The 25534-nt window shown below is 37.1% G+C and overlaps 1 protein-coding gene across 4 annotated transcripts in view; it reads left to right on the forward strand.

Annotated features, from left to right (window-relative positions):
* cntn5 (contactin 5) overlaps nucleotides 1-25534 on the forward strand; it is a 1396083-nt gene that overhangs the window by 1248050 nt on the left and 122499 nt on the right. For all 4 annotated transcript variants that reach the window (XM_051926456.1, XM_028800281.2, XM_051926458.1 and 1 more), the window contains 2 exons: nucleotides 9438-9558; nucleotides 22072-22230. In XM_051926456.1, the coding sequence (XP_051782416.1) occupies nucleotides 9438-9558; nucleotides 22072-22230 (280 nt within the window). The remainder of the gene's footprint in view (nucleotides 1-9437; nucleotides 9559-22071; nucleotides 22231-25534) is intronic.

Genomic DNA, 25534 nt, shown 5'->3' on the forward strand with positions numbered 1-25534 from the left:
TTCCTTTAATTTTTTTTTCCTGTTTCAGTTTTTTCTCAGTGTGACTTTATTTCAAAGTTGGTTTAGGACTAGTATTATGCTTTTGACAAATTGCAAAAAGAGGTGCTAGAAATTAAGAGACTTTATATTATATAGTCTAAAAACTGCAACATAAAGAAGATAATAAGGTGAAAAATGGTAGATTTGTAAAAGATAAAGGGAATATAAAATGACAAGGTAGCATTTAAATACTGTGTGGGATCAGCAAACCCAGTCTAACAATAAGGTCTAGCTTTTACTATTTTCCTTTATTTTTAATTTTTAACAATTTTTGAAATATCAGTGTGGTTGAAATCAGGTGACATCACTTAATAATTTGGAACCATTTCTGGGGAAGAGAGAATTAATCGTTTGTTGGCCCTGGTATTAAAAAAAAGAGATGCAAATGCTACGCAGATATTGACAAGAGATTATAGTCAGATCTGAAGGAACACTTCTCTTTCAGGATTAGTTTAGAGGAAAGTTGTTTTAATGTAACCAGGGAAATACAAATGGTTATGGTGGAATGAATGTATTACTGGTGTGAAGTATGGTCCTGGCTGGAATTGTGATGTTTTAGGATGTATCACTGCCAGTAGAACAACCTTAGAAGGATTCACAGAAGTATTGATTTCAGAATTATGTTGTTGAAATATGTAATGAAGGGACAGTTGGGGATGCTGGACAAGACATTGTTCATCCCCAAAACAAACACAGTGGAGCTGCCTGTGTTATTCAGGATCCTGCAGAGACACCTGACCCATTTAGTAGATTGCAAAGATGTCCGGAGTCAATAGCGGAGCTCTGGGAATACAGCTTTAGTAGTTTTATAAGTTCAGCCCCAGTCATGGAAGTGATTCCAAGCTTGATCCTGAAGTGCTTCAGGGCTTGGGCTTCAAAGGAACCTTTTGCCACATTCCAGATATTAGAGTTGGCTATGAAGAAAGGCAAGGGCCTGTGATGCCCAGGTTGCCCACAGCTTTTGTATCTCCTTGAACCTGGGTCATTGATAGTCATGAAATAAGGATTGAATAGTACAATGAAAGCACACAGCAATAAGATTGGTGCATCAAAGTGCTTTGTGCATTTTTATTGAAAAACATTATTGAGATATAAAGTGTAGTGTTAGTTCTCCAAAATAAATAATCCAATAAAAACATTGCATCCTTGAAGGTAAAAACCATCAATAAATAAGTCATTTAAATAACCTAAAATCCAAGTGTAAAACAATCAGGTTTCCTTTTTATTCTCTCCTGTAAGCCCAGTACAACTTTTTCCTTTGTCTCCCCTTCTTACCCTTCTAGGATATTCTCAGCCATGCAACTGATGTCCGTCTCTCTGGCTGTCATCCCAGTCACCTCAGTTGGTCACCACTGGGACACTCAAAGCTGGACCTCTATTGACCTGCAACTTGTTCTCAGTGTAGGAGGATACTCAGAATATAAGTTTAAATAAAATGAACTGGGGTTTTGAGAAGATATACAGATCTGCCTGAGCTATTTCCTGATTACTCTTTAAAAAATCAAATAGGACTGAATAACACAAACAGTGATCTATCAATGCCATTAAAAGAACACTTTTGCTTAGTGATGCTCTGATCAAAGACTCTACAGGTGATCAGTAAATCTTTCACAATGCCTCCTGATGTGTTTGAAGTGTTATTAGTAACACTCCAAAATGAATGGACAGGCCTGTCATGCAATCTGTTAAAGTGCACATTCTGCTTCCCCTCTCCTTGAGCTCCTTAACACATAGACAAACACACACACATATTCTGAGTTGAACATTGGACACAAAGCAGGAGTTCAATCTGGACAGGAGCCTGTTCATCACAGACCCTGTTCATGCATACACTCAGTTCGCTCACAATAAATCTTCACACCCTGTGTATGATAACAAGACATGTTGTATAATATTACCCTCAGAGAAAGGGACATGGAAGCAGCAAACCAGATTCACCTCTTGTTATCTATTACATAAGACTGGAAATTGTAGGACACTGTCACAAACATGTGACTTTTGAAACTTAATAATAATAATAATAATTCATTACATACTAACTTACTAAGGGTGGATGTGGATGTTTTCTGGGAAAACATTATGAAAATGGTGAATTAGAGATGCTCAAAATTTACATTATATGCCTGGAAACACATATCTGATTGGATAAACAAAATATTAGTATCCATGTGAAACTGGGTGAAAATAAAAGTGCAGTTTCTGTAAAATAACTTTTTTATTTAACTCTTCTTTTGTGAAGTTCTAAAAATCAATCAGGAACACCCCTTTAAGATAAAAACAGTGTGTAAAACAAGAAGACATACTTAATGATGACACTGTGTGCAATTTAAAAACAGAACAAGCAAGAGGGTCCTATCTGCTTGATTAAGATTGCAGTGGGATCAGATGTAGGTGATGTGGAGTGCCCAAGTGTTACAATAAGACAAGGTGCTTTCAGACTGATGTAGGATAGGGCAAAGGTAGATGTCAGATTCAGGAAATAATGAGACCTACCTATGCATTCTGGTATAACAAGTGAATAAGGTAATAGGACAGATACCATACACATCTAACTTCGTACCTCCCTCACGTGACAAGAATCAGGCATCCAGCTCTGTCGTATCCTATATTCCGCATCATTGGATAGCTGGTTTAAGCAGCTGCATGTGCACCATCAAACATTCAAATAGTTCCCTTGGATCAAAACCCATTCTCCAAAACATATTCTTGGTATTATCAGGTGTGAAAAATATTTGGGAGAAATTATTCCACTCTCCTCTACACATCCTCAAATGAACTGTACTGCAGAGAACCTATGTGCAGTGAGGTGTTTGCTAGATAGAGCAAGGCCAACAAGCAAGTGAAAAAAACATTTTCTATACCAATGTTCTTTCTGTGCCAAAATGCTAAACGTCTCTGAAACAGGAGCATCATATTTCCTGCTTCTTTTCTATGAAGTGTAGAGTACTTCTGGAGCTTCCTTGGTGGCTTTTTCAGATTCAGTTCCTTCAAGTTATCCTCCCCAGCCTCATTCTAATTACCATATTGTAGCCCTAATTATCCCATTCTGCATAAATTCAGACATAAAATTACATAACTTGTGTTTGCTTTGAGAGAGTCTTTAACTTGTGCTTCACATTTCAATTAGTGATTTAAAAATGATAGTAAATATATATATATATATATATGCTGTAAATATATATATTCTTATATTATTTCACTTGTGTCCGTGCATGCTCGATATAAAAAACGGTTGCCACAACTACTACATCCCTTCACAACAATAGCGAAGAATCCGTGTTCCTGGCAGAGTTTTGGTCTTAGGCTTATCTTTAAGTCTTCAATTCTTCAATGTGGCCAATTATCGACTGTGGAATTTGACTGTTTATTTGGTGCATACTTTGTTACTGAACGAAACTGTATTATGACACTACCGTTTTACACCTTCTTTTTCCTTCACTTCAACGTAAGCCTCCCAATAAAATGAAAAGGCACATACAGCCTACTTGCAACCAACAGAAACAGTCTCGCAGGCCTACATACTCACACCAACGCACAGAACCAGAAACATCTACATCACACCAGACCAACTAGCACAGGCAAGATGCCTTAGAACAACAAAGACAACATATGGCAAAACCACAGAGCGACATTATCCGAAGATCAGCGTTGCCAAGACTTGCACCTAGACAGTGAACGAAAAATGAATTACACACACAACCTTTCTGAAGAGCAGCGGCACACTGCCAAACAGCAAGAAACATTACGATGGAAAAACTACAGGGATTCCATATCACTGACAACTCAAAACAAGATATTCCCTTTATATTATGGCATAGGCAATTCCCCATTCATTTTGCATATTGTACGACTATCACCAAGTCACAAGAATAAATGTTTTATAACGTCGGAGTTTATTTGCCGGGCCCTATTTTTACCCATGGCCAGTTGTACACTACATTTTCCAGAGTTACATCAAAACCCAGGTTAAACATACAGGTACTTGCAAGTTACACATAGGGGAATATGTTTGCTGACAATAACATTTATGAAATAAATTGCGTTTTCCAACAATTATTATATACTACATTACCTGATGGCCACACTTCACACATACTGACTTGCATGTGCCCTGCATTTCCCTTCTTATCCAATATGTTCTGTTAACCTATTCATGTTACACTTTGCATTGTAAATATACATGCTGTTGCCAGTGACTACTGTATAATAACATCCCATACTAATAATGTGACTATTGTAATACTGAGTCCTCTCACAAGTCACTACTTATTAAAATAATCTGCTTTCTTACTGTAAAGTGTAATGTTCTTCTCTACCTCATCATCATTTCATTAACACTCTTATTCTTGCGAAATTTTCACCAGCAAGATTTGCTAGTGTGTTTATGTATTTATATATATATATATATATATATATATATATATATATATATATATATAAACCCATTTTCTAACCATCTTATCTGTTCCTGTGGCTAACGTACAAAAGTGATTAAATAAGCTGTCCATGTGTTCATTCAAAAATAAAATTTATTGGTTTAGAACCTTCCCATTGACCAGACATTTATGAGGCTTAGCTTATAATGCACTAAATCATGACGCAAACAACTTTAATGACCTCAAATATATTAATGGAAGCACATAATCCCTGAGCTGCGTAGTTAGCTGAGCTGTAAAAAGAGAATCCTTCCATCATAAAATTCAAAATTTGTGCAGTTTGTTGTTTTCTATAGCCAAACTGATGTTGATTATTATAACATCTAAAATGTGATCAACAATAATGGAAGCTGACAATGAGACACATTATTGATTAGTATTGGAGAAATCAGGTTGCCAGTTGTGGATCTCCAGTTGTGAGTAATTAGTGCAGGTATATTTATTCAAGTTCAGTGGCTAATTGTTGTATATTGGATAGTCTAAGTAAAAAGATATGGAGGAAGATGATCCGCTGTGGCAACCCCTAACGGGAGCAGCCGAAAGAAGAAGAAGAAGATAGTCTAAGTAAAAACAAAGTCTTATCAGCAACATGCAGCACATTGAAAACTAAACAACTAAGGCAGTTTTTCAGAAATTCTGAAATGATGGATTAATGATCTATTGATAGCTTTGATTTCAAATAAGCAGCCATAAAGTTGGAATAAATGTAAAAAAGGAGATATTTAAAATATGAAAGCATCCAGAGTTTGTGACCCTTGAAATTTGGATTCATTTAATTTGTTCATTAAATGTTATTCTTAAGTATGTTACTCTTAAGTAAGCATTGTTATACATGCTAATGCTTTCTCCGTTTTACCGATCCAGGCATAAATGTCACAGCACCTAAAGTCATAAAACCTGATTTGGAAAATGCGTTGTTACAGAAAATTCTGTGTAAAAGAAAATATCCTAAATAATCTTGGCATTCACCTGTTTATGTGGCACTGATATTATAAAGTACATTATATAATTTTATTCCTGATAGACCTTCTTTTAGGGGTATGGATATATGATGTCTTTCATATTTTTCCAGTCTGCTTGACTTAGTGAGCATGATCTGTTTTATAGTGCCACTACATTTTATGCAAATGTATGTAACAAATCACCAGTCAACAGCAATGACTAATTACTGAATTCTAATAAGAATTAATAATTTAAAGTTTCTTAATTATTTTAGCAAGACCATCACATTATGTTTCATGCTTATTTATGCTCATTTTCTGTACTGAGTCAGCACCCGCTGCTGTCTTCTTTATTAACGAAACTAAAGAAAGCCAAACAAAGTGGTTTATTTTTTTCAGATAGAATTTAATTAGAATGGCCAAATCAAAGTACCAACCACATTTAAATATTTCATTACATGTGACATTATTATCCTTCTTCATTTCTTGAATACCAAAACGGGTAATAATTCTCAGGAGCAAGCAGAACAAATCAAAAACAGCCTAATATAAGCCATGCAAGCATTTATCTTCTATTTCTCTTTAAGAAAAAAGCAATCAATTTTAATGATGACTTCAAATATTTAATGAGGGTAAATGAACATCACCAGGATTATTTTTGAAACCAAAAGATGCTAAGTTATTAAATTAAAAAGTCACTCATAAAACTGTACTTGGCAAAATCAATTTATATACTTACACAGTAATATTAATAAAAGTGGGTGGGGTGTAATCTGACTTCAAGAATGTACATTTGCACTGTTCATTTATATTATTAATTTAGTGTTTGCCCTTAAGGCTATTAATTACTTGTATGTGGGCATTGTTATATAATTACTAACATGATTTTTAAAATGTCCTTTCCTTGTTTTTACCATATGATGATATGAACATTACTGTAAATTATAAAAGGTATTTACTTTCTATATATTATTCACAAAAGACTTTCATGAGAGAGAGAGAGAGAAAGAGAGAGAACGACTCACCCTAGCAATGTGAGAGGACAGAGACATTTCAAGAGTGGCAGAGTGACCTTATCATGTGTTTTGTTTCAGAAATGAAACTAAGAAACACCAGAACAGAATAGGAAAAGACTGTTGCCCTGCAGGATGTTAGTTGGAAATACTTACCTGTTATATTATAGGGCAGGCAACCTGAGTTATGTTACAGGTGTCTGACCCTTGATCCACAAAAAGGAAGAGACAGAGAGATGGGGAGAGACCATGGACATCTAGGAGAGGTGCAAGGACACCAGGGCCTACTACAAAGTTGTTATAGATTATGTCTGCGTAGCAAAAGTGACTTTTATGGATTTTGGAGAAGATCATGGAATTTGGTCTGAAATCAATCTAGAAGTGAATTTAAAGTTGAATCTGGAATCAGGAATAAATTTTGGGTAAATATACGTTGGCAGAAGAAGAAAGGGTAAGGTCATGACAAAAGATAGCAAGTTAAGATAGGAAGTGAAGAGGATGTGCTTTGTTTGTACTTTGAGCGTATGGTTTTGTGAGTCCAACCACAGTGGAAATGAGTAAAGGCATATTTTATTTTCTGTTTACTTTGCTTTATACTTGAAATTTTCAAGTGTTTTCCCTGTTTTAAGTAGTTTAAACATTTGTTGTGTTTTGGCAATTATAACAAGATATACATAGATTATAGGAGTCAGGTGAAGAACTTTGTTTCTTGGTGCAAAGATAATTGTCTGCAACTTAACATTAGCAAAATCAATGAACTGGTTATCAATTTTCACTTCACCAAAGAGCCTGCATGTCAGGTCACTATTCAGGGAGTGGATGTAGAGGTGGTACACTCCTACAAGTACTTGGATATCCACGCCAGTGACAGACTGGACTAGTCTCATAACACAGATGAACTATATAAGAAAGGGCAGATCAAACTTTCCTTCAATGCGAGTAGTGACATCCTTTACATATTCTAAAATTGTGATAGCAAGGCCAATTTTCTAAGCTGTAATATAGTCAGCTAGTAGCATCACTAGTCACGGGACACACTTTTGTCCAGCTGGAGCTATGGTCAATTATTTTTAGCTAAGGAATTATTCAGCAGAAGTGTGTCAAGAAGCATTACTGGGGTTCTTTTATACAGACAGCAATATGCTTCTATAATGCCTAACTGTGATGGTGACTTCTCTTTCTATATTTAGCCAAGTCAGATGTTTTCTTTTTTTCTAGTAGTTCTGGTGTGTATTTGTTTATTATAATATTAATTTATGTAATTTATTAATTATTGAGCTTCAATAAAAAGCCTAATTTTCCCCTTGGGACAAAGAAACTAATTATTTTATCTATCTATCTTTAGATGACCTATCATTCATCTGGCAGCATTGTTTATTATACTGTGACATGTGAGTCCTTGTCTTGCACCCAAAAGACGAGACTGAGTCTCAGTACTTTAGCAAAATAGCTTTATTCCACTTGAAAAAGGAACTGCAGGGTATATATTTACTGAAGCGGGATCTATCATTCTACAATACACAAGCAGTACAGCGCAGTCAGTGGCCAAGTTATAATGTTCCCTGCATCACCCATCGGGCAATTGGCGCTTTGCAAGTGGCAGCGGTGAGCTTGTAGTTATTTCTGTGGCGCTGCAAATCTGCGGTTGCCTCGGCGACGGACAAGCAACCCTCAAGAGACACAGCAGTCACGCTTCTGCGTGTCGTCCCATTGGGCAGAGTGTCAAAAGAGTGCAGAAGTCTCACAATATAGAGATTATATTTCTACCTTAAAGAAAGGCCATCAGGAGAGGAGAAAACTCTAAAGCTTAGGCAGCAAGTACCACTTTAGGACACATTAACTTATGACATTTTTCATAGCAGGGTTTAGTGGTAACTCCATTTGTGTATCTGTGACAAATGATTAGTTTATGGATATGAACGTGAAATTTCGTCATGCATTTAAGAAACAGAAGCATACAGAAGAGTATTCATGACTCAATGATATAGCTAGATATGAGAAATGCATCCTCTGGTGTTTGGTTGTGAATTCTGAAATACAGGTATAAAGTGTTGGCTTCTATAAGGAACCTTCACAGAGAGAGCCCTCGGTTTCATACAGGTCATTTACTAAATAAACTCTGAAGTTTTATGTAATCAATAATTATAATCTTAAATCGCAAGTAATGGGTTCATTATAATGAAACTACAGTATATTATACATTCATTTTCAAAAATGCTTTGTCTTTTCCTGTGACTTTTTAATGGAAATTTTCAACCTGAATTGTGAATGCCAGTTCATTTAAAATAGTATAGTAAATGTAGAAGTATGATATTAATCCATTGCTAATGGTTGCTTAGCTGGAAAAGGGTTTCCAAGCAAAAGGACGTGATTCTCCTGGCACATGGGAAAAATATTGAGAGAAGTGAGAACCCCTTTACACTCTGACCCTTTGGTAGTATCTTTAACCTAAGATCTCCCTGCAGCAGCTAGTTACAGCTTTAAGAGTAAGGGTATATTATGTCTACTCTGGGATATAACTATTTTATTGTCAGTTCTCTGTTATATGTGTCTAAAAGGTTTAAACAAAATTGTTCTCATACAGTAGGTGTAGTGTGTGCGTCGATTTTATCTTATAAGGCAGAACTTTAAACCATGTTTTTTTTTTGTTTTAGTTTTTTTATTTTTTATTTCTGTATAAAAATGATAGTCTGTTGGAAAATCGAAACAAGTTTTGCCATAAGCAGTGATTTAAATAAGTACATTGCATAAAGAATTCAGCAAACAGGTAGAAATAAGCTGGCTTTCACATTAATTTATTTAATTTTCTATCAACTAGCTAAACAGCTACAAGGTTGATGTATTGTGCTCCAAATTCACCTCAAAGCCTTTTTAGATTAAAAAATGATAGTGAATTACTATGAATGTAATATAACTGCTGTAGTTTTGAAGGGGGTGTATTACATTGGATGCCCGGATATGGACAGTTTCACAATCGTTGTCTTTTCCATATTTTATTTGTCTTGCAGCAGGCATCATCTGCAGATCTAATGATCAGAAACATACTTCTGAAACATGCTGGGAAATATGGCTGTCGGGTCCAAACCATTGCCGATATCTTGTCATCAGAGGCTGAGCTGCTTGTAAGAGGTGAGGAATTTGGTTAAAATGTGCTATGTGAATAAAATTAATGTTTAATAACAAAAAACAGGTAAAATACTGTACATATTTTCCTTACACTGCATGTAATTAGTTGTTTTGTTTTGATATAATAATATCTGAGCTCTAGGCCAAAAAATTAAAAACAAATTCAGCATGTTCTGCCTTTAAAAATACAAAAGTGCCATTACCCTGCTCTCTATTGATTCATGCCCAGCAGGTATATCTTTGATGACAATTGATCTGGAAAAGTTGTTGCCATAGATTTTGTTTTTCTATCAACAATACAAAAATAGCAAAACAATAGGGAGAGAATATAATTTTTCAAGTGAATTGAAAATAATAGTTTATGCAATGTACTTAACTGTGAATTTGCTTTTGATGGAATGGTCTCACATGAGCATACTCTTATCAGCAACCTTTAACAATCACAAAAAAGAGGTCTAATCCAGAATGAATATCGAGCATAAACTCAGTTAGCTGTGAAGGATCAAATCTGTTCTCTTTAGTAAAATGGTAAATGAAACTTGTTTTTTTTTTATTTAACCAAACAATCAGTATGGAATTCAGAATTCATATTGAATACTTTATACTACCACTGAATCAAAAAGAGGCAAAAAGTTACAAATAAGATGTGATTACTACTAAAGGAGTTTAACAATGTGCAGCAAAAAATGAGTAAAATAATAGCCCTACTGATAGAGTTATAGGCTCTGTCTGCTATGTATGTAAGGGTGCTGATTGGCATACCTTCTGTCTCAATACCAATACATTCTCTTCTTACCTTCCTCACCATTCTTTCCTCTACTCTATGTCCTCTCCTTTCTCCCAAAAATTAACACTCCTCCCGACTCCACGCTAAAAGAGATACTGGTGGGATAGGACTTTTCTAGTCAGATCTCGGGACCACTTCCGATAAGACTACCTCTGGGGTTCTTGGCTCCACTAAAAGTCCCAGGGTTGTGAGTTAAGTGGCTCACTCTAGAGATCCCAAGTGTCCATGCACTTTCTGGGTATGAGCACAACAGAAATAATATGCTGAACTCCAAACAGGAGCCTAAAATTAGTGTGGAAGAGGTCCGCAATGCCAAATAAGAACTAAGTATTTTCAAAGGAGTGCCCAGTTAACCATTCATTTTTAATTTAGAGCTTTGTATAGCACAATGTTTCAGTGTTAATGCTATATCCTGACCATAAAAACATTTAATACTTGCCTTCCATTCACAAGTATTTTGAACTATCTGTATAAAATTCAATCCTAATTCACTTTAAATAGCAAAGAAAACTGATGTAAGTACTAGAAACAAGCCTAACATCCATCCATCAATCTATTTTCTTAATTCACTTATCCTGGGCAGATTTGTGGGACAGCTGGAGCCATTACTGTATGTAAGCAATTAATAACTGTAAAGCTGCTAGGAATACACTGTTAAGCCAGCATTACATGCAGAGTCGGGCCAAGTTTATTTTTAGAAAATAGGTTGTTTGACATAAAGGAACCATCCCATAAAGTACACTGTTAATATTGTTTATTTCAGGAGATTGACAGCTTTGTTGGTTGTGTAATAGTGTTAGATGGCAACATTCCCATTCGTGTAACCCTTTACTGAACACGTTTTCCAGTAAGGGCCTATTTCCACAGAATACAGTTATTCAAACATTCACATCATTCACACACCTCTGTAGACTCAGCATATATTTAATCATAGTACATACTGTATTTGAATAATATAATTAGACGCACACTGAGCTACCTATGTCCCATTTTGGCCAACTGAAGTTAATCCAGTCTAAGTGAATTTACATTATGTGTAAGAATGACTGTGCCCTGTTCAGGGTTGGTTCCTGTCCTGTTCTTAGTTCTTTTAGGACAGACGTTGGTGTCTGGTCACTCTAATTTGGACTAATTGGGTTAAAAAATGTATGAATGAATGGTGGGTAAGTAATATTTTTATAATGATTCATTAGGTGATTCATTTATTTTTCAGTACTTGATAACTCCAGTATAGGGTCCCAGAGGGAGGTTTAAAGCTTGTTCTGGCAGCTTTGGACACCGGACTGTACATAGGAGTAACACATTTGTCTACCCTCACTAATACATGTGTTTGAAGTATGAGTTGGAAGTGGACTTTGAAAGAAGTGAAACTTCTCACAGATACTGCCTGGCTCAGGATTTGACACCAGGATCTGTGAGAAAGCAGTTCAGTTGTAGCCACTGCACTATGATGTTCATTTTTCTGAACAGCTAAACAAATAAACAAACAAAAAAACCTTTAGAATGATTTCATCGCTTTTTGCATGCTGTGCTAGTCATTGAATAAGCATTCAAGTAAAAACAATACCTTCGGCTTAATAACAACACAGCAAGAAAATAATGCAACTTAACCCCAGTGTGAGATAAAACACAAAGCACTTCCTCAGCAATCACAGTGAATTGATTTTCAGGAGGCGTGCCATCTGCAGGTCTTTTCTTTGCAGATGTTTTCTCCTGAGTTGTTAAAAATGTATTTATAAATTCAGTGACAGATTTATGTAGGGTTCAATCATTTTAGATGGTTAAAATAAACATATGTTGAGTTGACTCTCCTCAATAGTGTGCAGGACCTCATTTTAATAATGCTGTTGCCATAGTAGTTTGATTTACAATTCTTTGACAAGCATCATTTTTTGAGGATTTTGTTTTTAAATTAGTACCATAACCATAATTTGCTGTATGTTCATCATTGAGCAATGAACAAAAAAAAACTCAACTTTATACAAAATTTGGATTTGACCGTTAGACAGATCACATCTTTTGCAGTAAATGTCTGAGACGTGGCTTGAGCACTACCAGAATTTATTTTGGGGAGTGTCAAAGAATAAAGTCATATTTATTAAAAATATACATTCAGATCTAGTCCTAATTTTATATTGTTTTAAAAAATGGTCTGGATTTTCTATGAAAGGTTTAAGTTCCTTTGTACTGTGTCAGGAATTAAATGAATTAGCATTTGAAAATCAACCCATGTGTTAATGCCTGGAAAGGAGGACATTTCGCAGTGTGCCAAGATACAGATACTAAAAAAAGCCCCAAAAAGGAGCCAAAAGAACTAATGATCCTCAACTGTTGAGTTAATCCACAATTTGATAGTTTAATTGAAGGTCAATATCCTCCTTGCTCTTTTCACTTGTTCCTAAAAGTTTTGAGAAAAACTTAAAATAATAGCAATATAACCCAAAACTCAAGCCTCCAATAAAATACACTATATCAAAACATACAAAGTCATAAACCCCCAGTAAGTTTTGAAGTGTATCATTTACCAATAATTGGAAAAAGGGAGGTGTATTTTCTGAGGCCTTACAAGATAATCACAATATCAAGATGTAGTATTAAAAGCTGCTTTCAACTCATCACCCACTTTGATTCTGGTTAAATTATCACTTAGCACTTCTGAGATCAAGTTTGATGAATACAGTAGATCCATTTACTTGATATAATAGGAAGGAGATCAGTAGAAGGAAGTTATTTTTCACAGTGGTCTTATTCAATTCTCTATCATCTACAATGAGCCATCTTTCATTTTGACAAAAAGAACCCCACCCCAACAGTATTAGTAGGTACTCTAACAAATCCATTTGATAGATTCTCATTGATATAATCATCTAAAGCTTTTACCTCTAGTCTTAATAAGGCATAAGGATTCCCTTCAGGAAGAGTAACAGTGAGCTCATCTGGTGGTCTGGAATTTAGACTTCTTCTTTGCTTTAAAAAAGATGTTCACCACTTCACTAGACCCACAAAATGAAATTTTAAAAGCGTGGGAAACTCACCTTATACCACATGATGTGCCAAATGGAATATATATTGTATTTTGGGGTCACAATTCTGTTCTCTGTGATCATTTTGGTTTACTAAGTGGTTTTGAACTGTATCTTTGGCAGCTATACGTATATGAAAAAAAGGCATCTTAGTTTTTCATAAGATATTGTATGTGAAAAATATAAACAAAGTGTGTTAAATATTTTCTTGTCAGTTTACTTTAAACCATAATAAACCCTTGTTTGATAGTTACATGGACTTCATTCTTCCACTTGCGGTTAAATTACCATACTTAGCAGCAGACAGAATCTGTAAATTCATTTACTTTATTTCACTCAAGAAGGCTCCCTCTGCAAATGAATTATTCAAAACACACTTTTCTAGAATATTTAATTTACATGCTTTCATCAAATTAATTTGTGTCTGATCATGAACCATGGTTTGTTTAATTTTTTTGGTAAAGGTTTTGTTCAATTTAGGGTTAAATAAACTTAACTTCAGGTTATCACCTGTGTACCAACAGTCAGATAAAGAGGACAAAGATTCAAGATTTGAGATTTGGAGAGCCTGCTTCACTGCAATGTCAATGACTTGATAATGCTTCCCTTTTTATGAATATCTCAGTAATGTCCTAAGGCCAGATTTTACATGTAACTGTCCATTTAAGTGTGTATTTGGTTCTATACCACCAACTCTTCTTTAGTATTTGATCTTAAACATATAACATCTGGATTATCTATAATACATAATGTGGGAATAATAAGAATTGAGATTATATCATTAATGATTGCTTGGGCATAATATAAACTATACAGACGTACTGTAAGTGTTAAAAACTATAAATAAATAGCTACTGCATTTCTTCATTTTGAATATGCACAGATTTTTTTATGCTGAGGGAAGAACTGTTGCTTTTTTAGATTTTAATCTTCTAGATGGTAGCATATTCTTTTGTATCTTGTTTCATTGTGCATTCTGAAAAAAATATCTTTTTGGGGAGGAAGGAGTGCTGTTGGAATTCCAAGCAAAAGCCAAAGGACGAGGATCTCAGTTATGCTTTTAAGCTTAATAATTTGATTATTTAAATTGTATGATTTATATCAAGTAATGGAGGGCCACGCAGGAAATGTTAGGAGAAGGTTTCTTATATAAAAAAGTAGTTTAAATGGCTCAGCATGTTATAGTGGAACAATTTCCAAAAATATCTGAATATTTTTAATTATTTATAAGTAATCATAGTTTGATTTGGTATCCATCATTTTTAATACATGCATAAATATTCAGTAACAGATTTTCATATGACAGTGTATCCTCTAAGACATTAAGCTCTCTTTTTAATTTATTAAGTACAGTATGCTTTTTATCTAATTGTACACTAGCTGTCTTGAATTTGATTTTGATGGCCTGAACAAAAAATATAATGTAATGGGATGGCAAATGCTTTTCTTTTGATTAACAGATTCTAACTCTTCAGAGTTTATTCATATGTCTGACCAAAGAAATTCATAATATTGCGCCAGCTGCATAATATTTAAAGTCACATATCTAAAATAAATAAAGCAATTCTCCCTATCTATTCTTCCTTAACATTGGTTAATCAAAAATTGAATATAGTTATTGTATGATCAATTGCATGTTAAGTTCAATAAATGTTTGATTAGTTTTGTGTTTTGTAAGTGACTTGTTGATACTTATATGCACATTACACCTAGAAACAGTAATGGTACACCAACTATGGTCTATAAGGAAACTCTAACAAGGTGAATTACTCACTTTTTTCAGCATGTACATGGAAGCATGGACTTTGAGATTAACATTTTTAATAAATTTGTTCTAATATATATTTTATCTTGGGACACATATGATTCTATGGAAAAAATGTTTAACCAAGGGCATTAAATGAAAACATGCAATTATTTCAAGTAGAAATAGTACTACAATCAGTTAACACTGTTAACTGTGTGAGAGATTCATCTGTGTCTAATTAAGAGGATTCTAATTTGAAATGTTCTGTATGTATATATATATACAGTGGGCGGCACGGTGGCGCAGTGGGTAGCTCTGCTGCCTCGCAGTTGGGAGACCTGGGGACCTGGGTTCGCTTCCCGGGACCTCCCTGCATGGAGTTTGCATGTTCTCCCCGTGTCTGCATGGGTTTCCTCCGGGCACTCCGGTTTCCTCCCACAGTCCAAAGACATGCAGGTTCGGTGGATTGGCGATTCTAAATTGGACCTAGTGTGTGCTTGGTGTGTGGGTGTGGTTGTGTGTGTCCTGCGGTGAGTTGGCACCCTGCCCGGGATTGGTTCCTGCCTTGTGCCCTGTGTTGGCTGGGATTGGCTCCAGCAGACCCCTGTGTTCAGATTCATCGGGTTGGTTAATGGATGGATGGATATATATATATATATATATATATATATATATATATACATATTTATATATAAAAAAATAATACTCATTTAATAATATATATATATATAGTAAGAAGACGCTATATAGCGCCTGACCCGACACAGATTGGACATGGAAGGCACGTGTAAAATAAAAGAAATACTTTTTATTTTCTTCGTCTGTGGACTACGCCTTCCTCATACCCACAGACACAACACAGTCCCAAATAAAGCACACCAAGCACTCTTCTTCTTCTTCTTCTTCTTTCTCTTTCTCACTGGCACCACCACTCCTCCCAGGCAACCTTGTCCTCCTCCACCTGACTCTGGCTCCTTTTATAGTTCACCCAGAAGTGCTCCAGGTGCTTGATAACCGAGTTCCGGCTGCACTTCCGGGTATGATGAATATGCTGCCCATGGGGGCTCAGGAGTCCCAAACACAGCACCCCCTAGCGGTGCCTGCGGGACCCAACAGGGTTGCACCCAACTCCTACTCCCAGGGAGCCCTGCGGGAAACCGAGGCACTGCTCCACCCCAGGGGGGCGGCCAACTAGCATTAAGGGAGAGATATTGCAGTGTCCAGGGCTGCTCCCCGTGAATATAGTACGCAGAGGCGTCCCGGCCTGCCACAATACAGTGTCCTGGATAAAAAACAAGATCCAGGCCTATAATGACCTCTTAGACACAGCCATCAGCAGTGCGTCTGTCTGCGGAGTGAGTGTTGACCTTGTCGAAAAGTTTACTTATTTCGGCAGTGACATTCATGTCTCTAGTGACTCTTCCTATGAAGTCAGTAGACTGATTGGGAGAGCATGGGTGGTCATGGGTTTGTTGGAAAAGGGGTGTGTGGTGCACCCAATACCTATGCAAAAGGACGAAGGTCCAAGTCTTTAGAGTCCTGGTGCTTCGTGTCTTGCTATATGGTTGTGAGACATGGAAACTATCCAGTGACCTGAAACAAAGACTGGACTCCTTTGGTACTGTGTCTGTTCGGAGAATCCTTGGGTACCACTGGTTTGACTTTTTGTCAAACAAGCAGTTGCTCATGGAGTCCCAAATGAGGCACATTACCTGCATTGTGAAGATCAGTTATTACACTATGGCCATATGGCGTGATTCCCTGAGGGTGATTCGGCTCACAGGATCCTCATTGTTGAGGACCTGTGTGGCTGGACCAGGCCAAGGGGACACCCACATAACACCTGGCTGTGGTCATTTCCGTCGGGTGTCTGCCTGGGGGGTTGCCAGCCAGGATCCTGTCCTGAGCTGTTTCTTTATGTGGTGGGTGCGGCAACGCGCTGTACCAGTGCATGACCTGATCAGTGGTTTGCATGAATAAGGCATTGTCTGCAGGACACTAATAATTTAACCTATATGATTTGAGAGATTCACAAGGAACACATCTTACTAATAAGGATTTGAATGTGTGAGTAGTTTTATTGTGGGTATAATATGCTGGTTTGCTAATTCTGGCGTTATAATAGAATTTGCAGTTATGAAAAGCAATTACACATATTACTAAATAAGCCAATCATCCAATAATATAAATAGTATACATATCCTCAGGGGCTAGTCATTGAGACAATATAACATGTAGCTATAGCTCAAAAAGAAAACAAAGCAGCAGTTAATTTACATGTCATCATCCTTGCAATCTATTTTTGTTTCCCTCATTTTTCCAAAGGATACAACAGCTAATCCAAACACATTTTCTTAGTAAAAATGTAATTGATTGCACTTTCAGTTTCCCATTATCAATTAAATTCTCTTGAATTATCATAGACACTCTAATAGCTCTTTGCTTAAAGCATCACTTGAATATTTCAGCACTCCACACAAATCAGCCAAAGCAAAATTCCTTTACAGACAGTCCTGACAGCTCTAAGTTAATCCTTTTTATGAGGATTCCTGTGTGTTCAAAGATCCCCTAATGTTTTGCTGTCATCTATGTTTTTTTTTTCCTTTTTCTGTTCAAAGTGACAATTTCATTAAATGAACACTTAAAAATAGTAGTATTTTCTTGTAGCACATTGGGGGATTAAGTTCATTATTGGCACTGCTATATATTAAGCTCTTTTTCAGATAAAGCTGATGTCGTTGTGATTTATAATAAAACAAGCAGAGGATTTTTATTTATTGTTTGCTAAGTACTCTATATATTTTACAAGAACACCTAAAAATACAATTATTGCTTTATAAGAAAATCCACTTCCCACAATGATATATCCTAGATGCGAAAAACAGAGGAAGTCCATTATATCAGGGATCTTGAAGTTCAATTATGAAGACACACTATGGTGTTTTCAGTTCTCATTACTGGGTTTACAAGAAAACTCATCATAGGCAAGGTGGGAAGGCAACTGTCTACAAACTACTCACAGGGTGGGTAAGGCTCAGTGTTTGAAGGGTAGTAGCCTGTATGATAAGGAAGAGGAGTGAATCCTTGGACAAGCTTTGGGAGGATTCAAGAAGGAAGGAGACTTCCAAAGGAAAAGAATAAATAGAAACCTCACACAAGCATTGCTGCTTGCCTTTATCTCCCCTGTGATGATGAAGGGTGTGATGGCAATTGTGTTACCATGAGTTAAACTAGCATTCACACTGCATCATGTTCCAATGGTTACCTCATCTCGTAACTATGGGAAGTAATCAGTCTTGATAGGCACCTTGATTATGGTGTTACTGTTTATTATTGTGCAACCAGTAAAACCCGATTCTGTAAAGAATCGCAAATGCAAGAATGGCAATCAGTTTCTATTCCCTCCGATTTTGGAGGAATGACAAATGATGGAGGGTGGGAGCGTCCTGGTAAAGTTTCCATTGAATTAAATACATGTATTTGTACTAAACTTAATCAATTTATTAAAACAAAAATTGAATTTTAATTGTTACATCATTTAAGTCCAAAATGTCTTTGAGTTGTTGCACTTATAAATACAAACAATATCAGAGTGGAAAGGTTTAAATGAAATAAATTGGAAACAAAACATTCATAAAATGGTAAATCCAAAATAGTTAATCAGACTCTGGGAAGCCGCTGGGTTTGACTCTGGAGTGCTGAGGCGCTCTGGCGCATGCGCCTCGGTGCGTCCTGCGTCCGCCGTCCGTGCATATATTAATAGGCACCTTCGTTCATTGTTTTTAGCCATACGGGCTCGGTTTTGTATTTCTGATCGTTGAGCTCTTTGTTTTTGGAGCCATGACTCCTTTGCTTCTGCTGTTTCAGAGGCGCATTGTAGGAGCCTCCATTTATTGTTTTTATCCATGCAGTCTCGTTTTTGTTTCTCTGTGGCTGTGTCGTTAGGTACAACTCTTACTTTTAATACTGAATTACCGTTATGTGATTCAAATATGCCACACTGACTGCTGGCACAGTGGATTAGAGCAAGTTTAGTTTACAGGTTGTGTTGTTTGGGCGCATCCATGCGGTCTCGTTTTTGTTTCTTTTTATCCATGCGGTCTCGTTTTTGTTTTTCTGTGGCTGTGTTGTTAGGTAGAAGTTACCGTTATGTGATTCAAATATGCCACATATACACAGTGCCTATGTGTATATGTATCATGAAAAGTGGCAGTTCTGTGTGATGATGTATACAAGTACAAGACGATGTGCTGTCCTTTGCAGATTATGTATCGATATGTCATACAGTCTGTATACTTAAGATATACATATCCAAGGGAGACTGTAGTATTCTGTTTAGATAATTTATTGTATATTCCATGATACAAGACTAACATTTCATTGTTTTGCCAACACTGGAGCACCAACGTGACCTCTGATTACCACCAGGTATTTTACACTCTTATTATACCTACTGTGAACTAGAAAGTTCAAATCAAAAACTACAGAAAGGCAGACAAAGCTGAAAGCAGATAGTATCGTAATACGGACTTGGGATAGGATAAAATCTTTGGCAGACTGCTAGAGTAAATTTAATAATACCAATATTATTCAAAAGGAATTGGACCATCTCGGGAATGTTCATGTACTATCTGTTCATTTTAGGTCTTTGCTTACTCAGAGAAGTGCAGTTTACATTTTGCATGACTCTTTATAAAACACATGATATGTGGTTATACCTTAAAATGACCATATCCATTCTAAATAATCTGCCTTGTCATTGTTGAAATGGATTGGAGTACAGTAAATATAACCATTGTAACAAAAGACAAAAAACATCATAAAGAGTTGGGACACCAAATGCTGAACCCCGTATAATTGTTGACAAAACAATAATTGTGAAATAATTCTCACAGTAATTGTGAGAATGCATTTTCAGATATCAAATCAAGATGGCAGATTCTCTGGTTTTAGGTTCTTCTGGCAGGAAGAGATGGGTCCAGGTGGCCGTACACCACATGTGATGTCAGCAGTGGTATAGCCATCAATTTTCTGGTCTGCGTCACTGAATTTCCAACATTAGAGACCTTAAGCTGTCCCCTATGCACACGCGTGTGACATCATTATGTTATATTCAGGACTTGTTCCTTTGACTGTTATTTAAGTGTATTTTTAATGTTGTAAGACTTCTGAACTCTTTGAGACCCTCCCCAAAGGGAAAATATGCAGAAGCACGATTGCCTCTTTTGAGACCTTCTCCAATGGGACGACATTCAGAATCGTGATTGCTGCATCTGTTGAGGGTTGCTTGTCCTTCGCCGAGGCAACCGCAGATTCAAAGTGCCACAGAAACAACTACAAGCTGACAGCTGCCACACGCAAAGCACCGGTTGCATGATGGGTGATGCAGGGAACATTATAACTTGGCCACTGACCTGGCCCTGACCCTGCCTGTTTTCTGTGTCTGTGTATAGTAAAATGGTAGATCCCGCTACAATAAATAACCTTGTTGTTCCTGTTTTGATTGAATAAAGCTGGTTTTGCTAAAGTACTGAGACCCAGCCTTGTCTTTGGGGTGTAAGACACTGACTGACATGTCACAATGTATAATGCAGAGTTGAAACACATCTTGAACACTTCTTTTAAAAATATACACATATTCCCCCATTTTATATGGACTATACTGATTAGAATAAATTGTTTCCAGTCTTCTCATTTAAATGTTTGAACTGATAAGTCCCAACACCCTTAAACAATAATCAATAATCATTTCAGCTGCAATAAGATGTCCTTTTCATTCAAATGACAATTTTCACTTTGGCCAAAATGATTAGCATAGAAGAAATTAACATAATTTCAGGTCCATTTCATTTCTCATATCCCTTAAGATGAAACAGTAACCACATTTTTTCAAAACCTAAACGATTATTGGTGGAGACAGACCTTATTTAATGGTTACAAAAAGGGCACCTCTGAATGAGAAATAGTTAGAAACAGGACAGTGCAACAAATCCCTTAAATAACCATAAATGAGGAAACCTTTGTTAAAATGAAATTCTAAAAAAAAACAGCAGACCTCCAAAAGCCTTCTTTCCCACAATCTGATATTAATTTCAATATTCAATTAAATCTTTAGTACTCAATAAAACCTTTAAGTAAGTACTACCAAAGAGCTGCACAATGACCGGGTCAAAAATGGTAATATAGGTTTGATTACAGTTTTAAAAATGAGAGTTGACTGGGTTTCATTTAAAAACAACAGGCTGCAAACATGTTTTCATATCAATAACTTTTAAAAATGTTGGTTTTAGATACTAAAAGAAGTGGTCCTTGTTTTGTAAGGAGTCAGTTCAGTGGTCAAAAGAAGGATCATGATTCAAGGAGCCCTGAGTTCATATCTCTTCTTGCGCACTGGCACATTGATTGACCTAGAACAAATTACCTGACCTCTTTTTGGAAAGATCTGAAACCCAAGTTCCTGTTCAAAGTAGCTCTGCAGTCACAGCCGATGCAGAAGTGACTCTTTATTCTGTGGAAAGTGCTCTGGAATCCCTGTGGGGATGAAAGACTCCATATAAATGGAATATTATTGCCAGTTTAAAAGACACTGTTCTTTTGCTATTCTCAATGTAACAGCTGAGAAAAAGCTCTTAAGTTCACATTTAAAAAAAAAAAAAAACTTTCTTCTTCTTCTGAGCTTAAACAGAATTCTTCTGCTGTTTCACTTGGTTTCCATCTTTTTCCAAATGCATGTACATTAACTGGCTGCTCTTGCTTCATGAGAAGCAAATTCAACTATCGTATTTTCTTGTTCACCATTTTGCTTTTGTAGTGAAAAGTATGTATGCCAAGTTCTAATATGATGCCATCACTGATTAGTTTTAATTTGCAATTTGGCCTTATATCTGACAGTACAAAAAACAATAGGACATATTGTTGTCTGTCTACAACAGTAACTTTTTTTTATATTTAACTTCTAGGTCCTCCAGGGCCACCTGGGATTGTGATAGTTGAGGAAATTACTGATACCACTGCTACGTTATCCTGGAGTCGTGGAGTGGATAATCACAGTCCAATCAGTGCCTACAATTTACAGGCTCGAAGCCCCTTTTCATTAGGATGGCAGACTGTAAAGACAGGTAATTGATAATGAGAAGATCTCATAAAATTGTTAAAACAGAAAGAAGATGTTAGAATTTAACTAGAAATAATGTTTTCTGTTATTCCAGTAGCACTGTTCCTTATGTGACTTTCTTTTACATAAGCTTACATGTTTGTATTTCATACAGGGCTGGACTGTGTTTATTAGCAAGTAAGTTAAACTAGAAGGTAACATGCAACTTGAAACAGGCATCATGTAGAGCAAGGAAAGTGTACTATTATAATAAAAATAATACAACTACATTATGGAAATTTAAAATGATAAACTTGCTAAGATTCCTGTCTTGCTATGTAGTTGCGAGACATGGATGTGAACATTGGACTCCTTTGGTACTGTGTCTCTTCAGAGAATCCTTGGGTTATTTTGTGTGTAATGAGCAGTTACTCACAGAGTCCTGGATGAGGCACATTACCTGCATTGTGAGGGAGCGTCAGTAACAGTATTATGGCCATGTGGTGCGATTCCCCGAGGGTGATCCAGGTCACAGGATCCTCATTGTTGAGGACCCGTGTGGCTAGACCAGGACAAGGGAACAGCCATGTAACACTTGGCTGTTTCAGATAGAGGCCCATTTCCCAAGGGTGGGACTGGACTGGGTGTCTGCCTGGGGGGTTGCCAACCAAGATCCTGAGCTGTTTTGTCGTGTGGTGGGTGCAGCAACTGTGACGATGTGGGTTCGCTCTGCGCTCCCATCGTCCTTCCGGGAGCCCTGAACCCGACACTGTCAGTAATGTCACCGATGAGCTTGGCAGTGAGGCACAACAAAGCAAGGGGATGGTGCAAAAAGTGCTTTTATTAAAAACAACAAAAATCAAAACAGTGTCCAAATAAATAGTGCAGTGTATTCAAAAGTCTTCAAATAAATAATCCATTAAAATGGGTGAAAGGTGGAGATTAAAATCCAATAGAAAAAAATCTTTTAAAAACAACGAGGTTAAAACAATGGCTGGAAGCAGTCTCTTAAAATACAAAGCACTGTGCCTTCTTCTTTCTACCTGGCGGCTCCCCTGCTTCTCCCATCTGGCTTCGCAATAGGGGAGTCGCCCCACCTGCAAGTGCAGCTGCCTTCCACACTGGTCCTGTAGCCCTCCGATCCCTGGCTATGTCGGGGTCCATCCGGACAGAGACTTGGGTTCTTTCTCCAGCGGCCAGGGCGCTCACGCTGGGGCTAAACCAGTCCAAAGCCTCCACGACTGCCGCTGCCTTTCGACATACAGTCGTCTTCAATACCGGTCACTCCAGCTCTGTTATCGTTCAGCTGGAGCGACCACTTTCTTCAGTCCCACCGAGTGTCGGCCAAACACTCCTCTGCAGGGGCTCACCTCCCAGCTGCCTGTCTTTGCTCCTTTGACCCTGCTCTCGCTCCTCTCTCTCTCTCTCTCTCTCTCGTACCGGCTATCCTCTCCCTGCTTCCTGCCCCCTTCTTCCCTGCAACCTCCGTCTCTTTCTTTTCTTCTTTTTCCCCCTTACTAGCCATCTCGCGCTTCTATATATTATGGGGACGTGGATCAGCTGTGGCAATCAGTAGCTCCCAGGAACAATTACGGATGCGGACGACTCCTCACCTGTGCACTTAAACGAGGTTCGCCCGAATCACAAATTCCCCGGGAACCGATCTGCCACACACATCACGCCCCCTCGCTAAGCCACGAGTGTGGCGATTATTTATTTTAAAAGTGGCCCTGTTAACTTGAGCTGTGGACCCACTACACCACAGCAACTTGCTGTAGCAGTGCATGCTCCCCAACCTGACCTGACCTGAGTATATTCATCTTGAAACAATCCCCTCACCGGAATTGTTTATGTTTTGGATTTACACTATGTTTTACATTTATTTGAAGAACATTTTGCTGTAATTCAATGCAAAAATATTGAAAAATAAGCATTCAAAGAATAAATATAAAGTAGACAGACAAGAATACAAATTATAAAAAATGTCAATAGATGCCATATGGGAAAGAATCCATTTAAAGTCACATCAAATTTACAAGAAGATATGTTCAAACTTGGTGACCACAGGGCATAATGGAGATGTTGTTAAGAAATTTAATTTTCCTCTCAGTGTAAAGTTGCTTTGACTGTGAGTGAATCTGACATAGGGTAGATTCTGAAATGTTGTTAGATTTTATTATCTGTATGGGTAAAACAGTGTAGACACTGCAGATTTAGAATGTCATTTTACAGTGCTAATTGCTAAAGGAATGGGAAATGTGGGAGTAAGTAAGAAAGAAAGAAAGAAAGAAAGAAAGAAAGAAAGAAAGAAAGAAAGAAAGAAAGAAAGAAAGAAGTCAAATTAATGTATAGAAGTAAACAATAAATAAAAATAAAGATGACTGTCTTGATTACCAATTATTCTTTAAACAGCAAATCATTCTGAAATATCTCAGTATCTATATGAGACGAATATTACATTTATATTTAACAGTTATATGTTAAACAGAATTTGCTGACAAATCATTTTAGGAGACAATAGCTCAAATTACTAATTATAGCCAAAAATCTCTAATTATGAGGAAGTAAAGGTGATCACACCAGTGGAAATAGTGCAAATGTTTTTAAGGGCTCACATTTTGAAAGTTTACTATGTACAGTAATCCCTCGCTATATCGCGCTTCGCCTTTTGCGGCTTCACTCCATCGCGGATTTTATATGTAAGCATATTTAAATATATATCGCAGATTTTTCGCTGCTTCGCGGGTTTCTGCGGACAATGGGTCTTTTAATTTCTGGTACATGCTTCCTCAGTTGGTTTGCCCAGTTGATTTCATACAAGGGACGCTATTGGCAGATGGCTGAGAAGCTACCCAGCTTACTTTTCTCTTTCTCTTGCGCTGAGTTTCTCTGATCCTGACGTAGGGGGATTGAGCAGGGGGGCTGTTCGCACACCTAGACGATACGGACGCTCGTCTAAAAATGCTGAAAGATTATCTTCACGTTGCTATCTTTTGTGCAGCTGCATGTCAGCTCGAAGGGCACGTATTGATTTTTGCTTGAAAAACAAACTCGCTCTCTCTCTCTCTCTTTGTCTGCTCCTGACAGAGGAGGTGTGAGCTGCCGCCTTCAACAGCTTTGTGCCGTGGTGCTTCGCATACTTAAGCCAAACAGTCCTATTGATTTGTTTGCTTTTGTCCCTCTCTATCTCTGTGACATGATCTGCTCCTGACAGACACTCCTTTGAAGAGTAAGATATGTTTGCATTCTTTTAATTGTGAGACGGAACTGTCATCTCTGTCTTGTCATGGAGCACAGTTTAAACTTTTGAAAAAGAGACAAATGTTTGT

The sequence above is a fragment of the Erpetoichthys calabaricus genome, chromosome 4 (genome assembly GCF_900747795.2).
Source record: "Erpetoichthys calabaricus chromosome 4, fErpCal1.3, whole genome shotgun sequence".
NCBI lineage: Eukaryota > Metazoa > Chordata > Cladistia > Polypteriformes > Polypteridae > Erpetoichthys > Erpetoichthys calabaricus.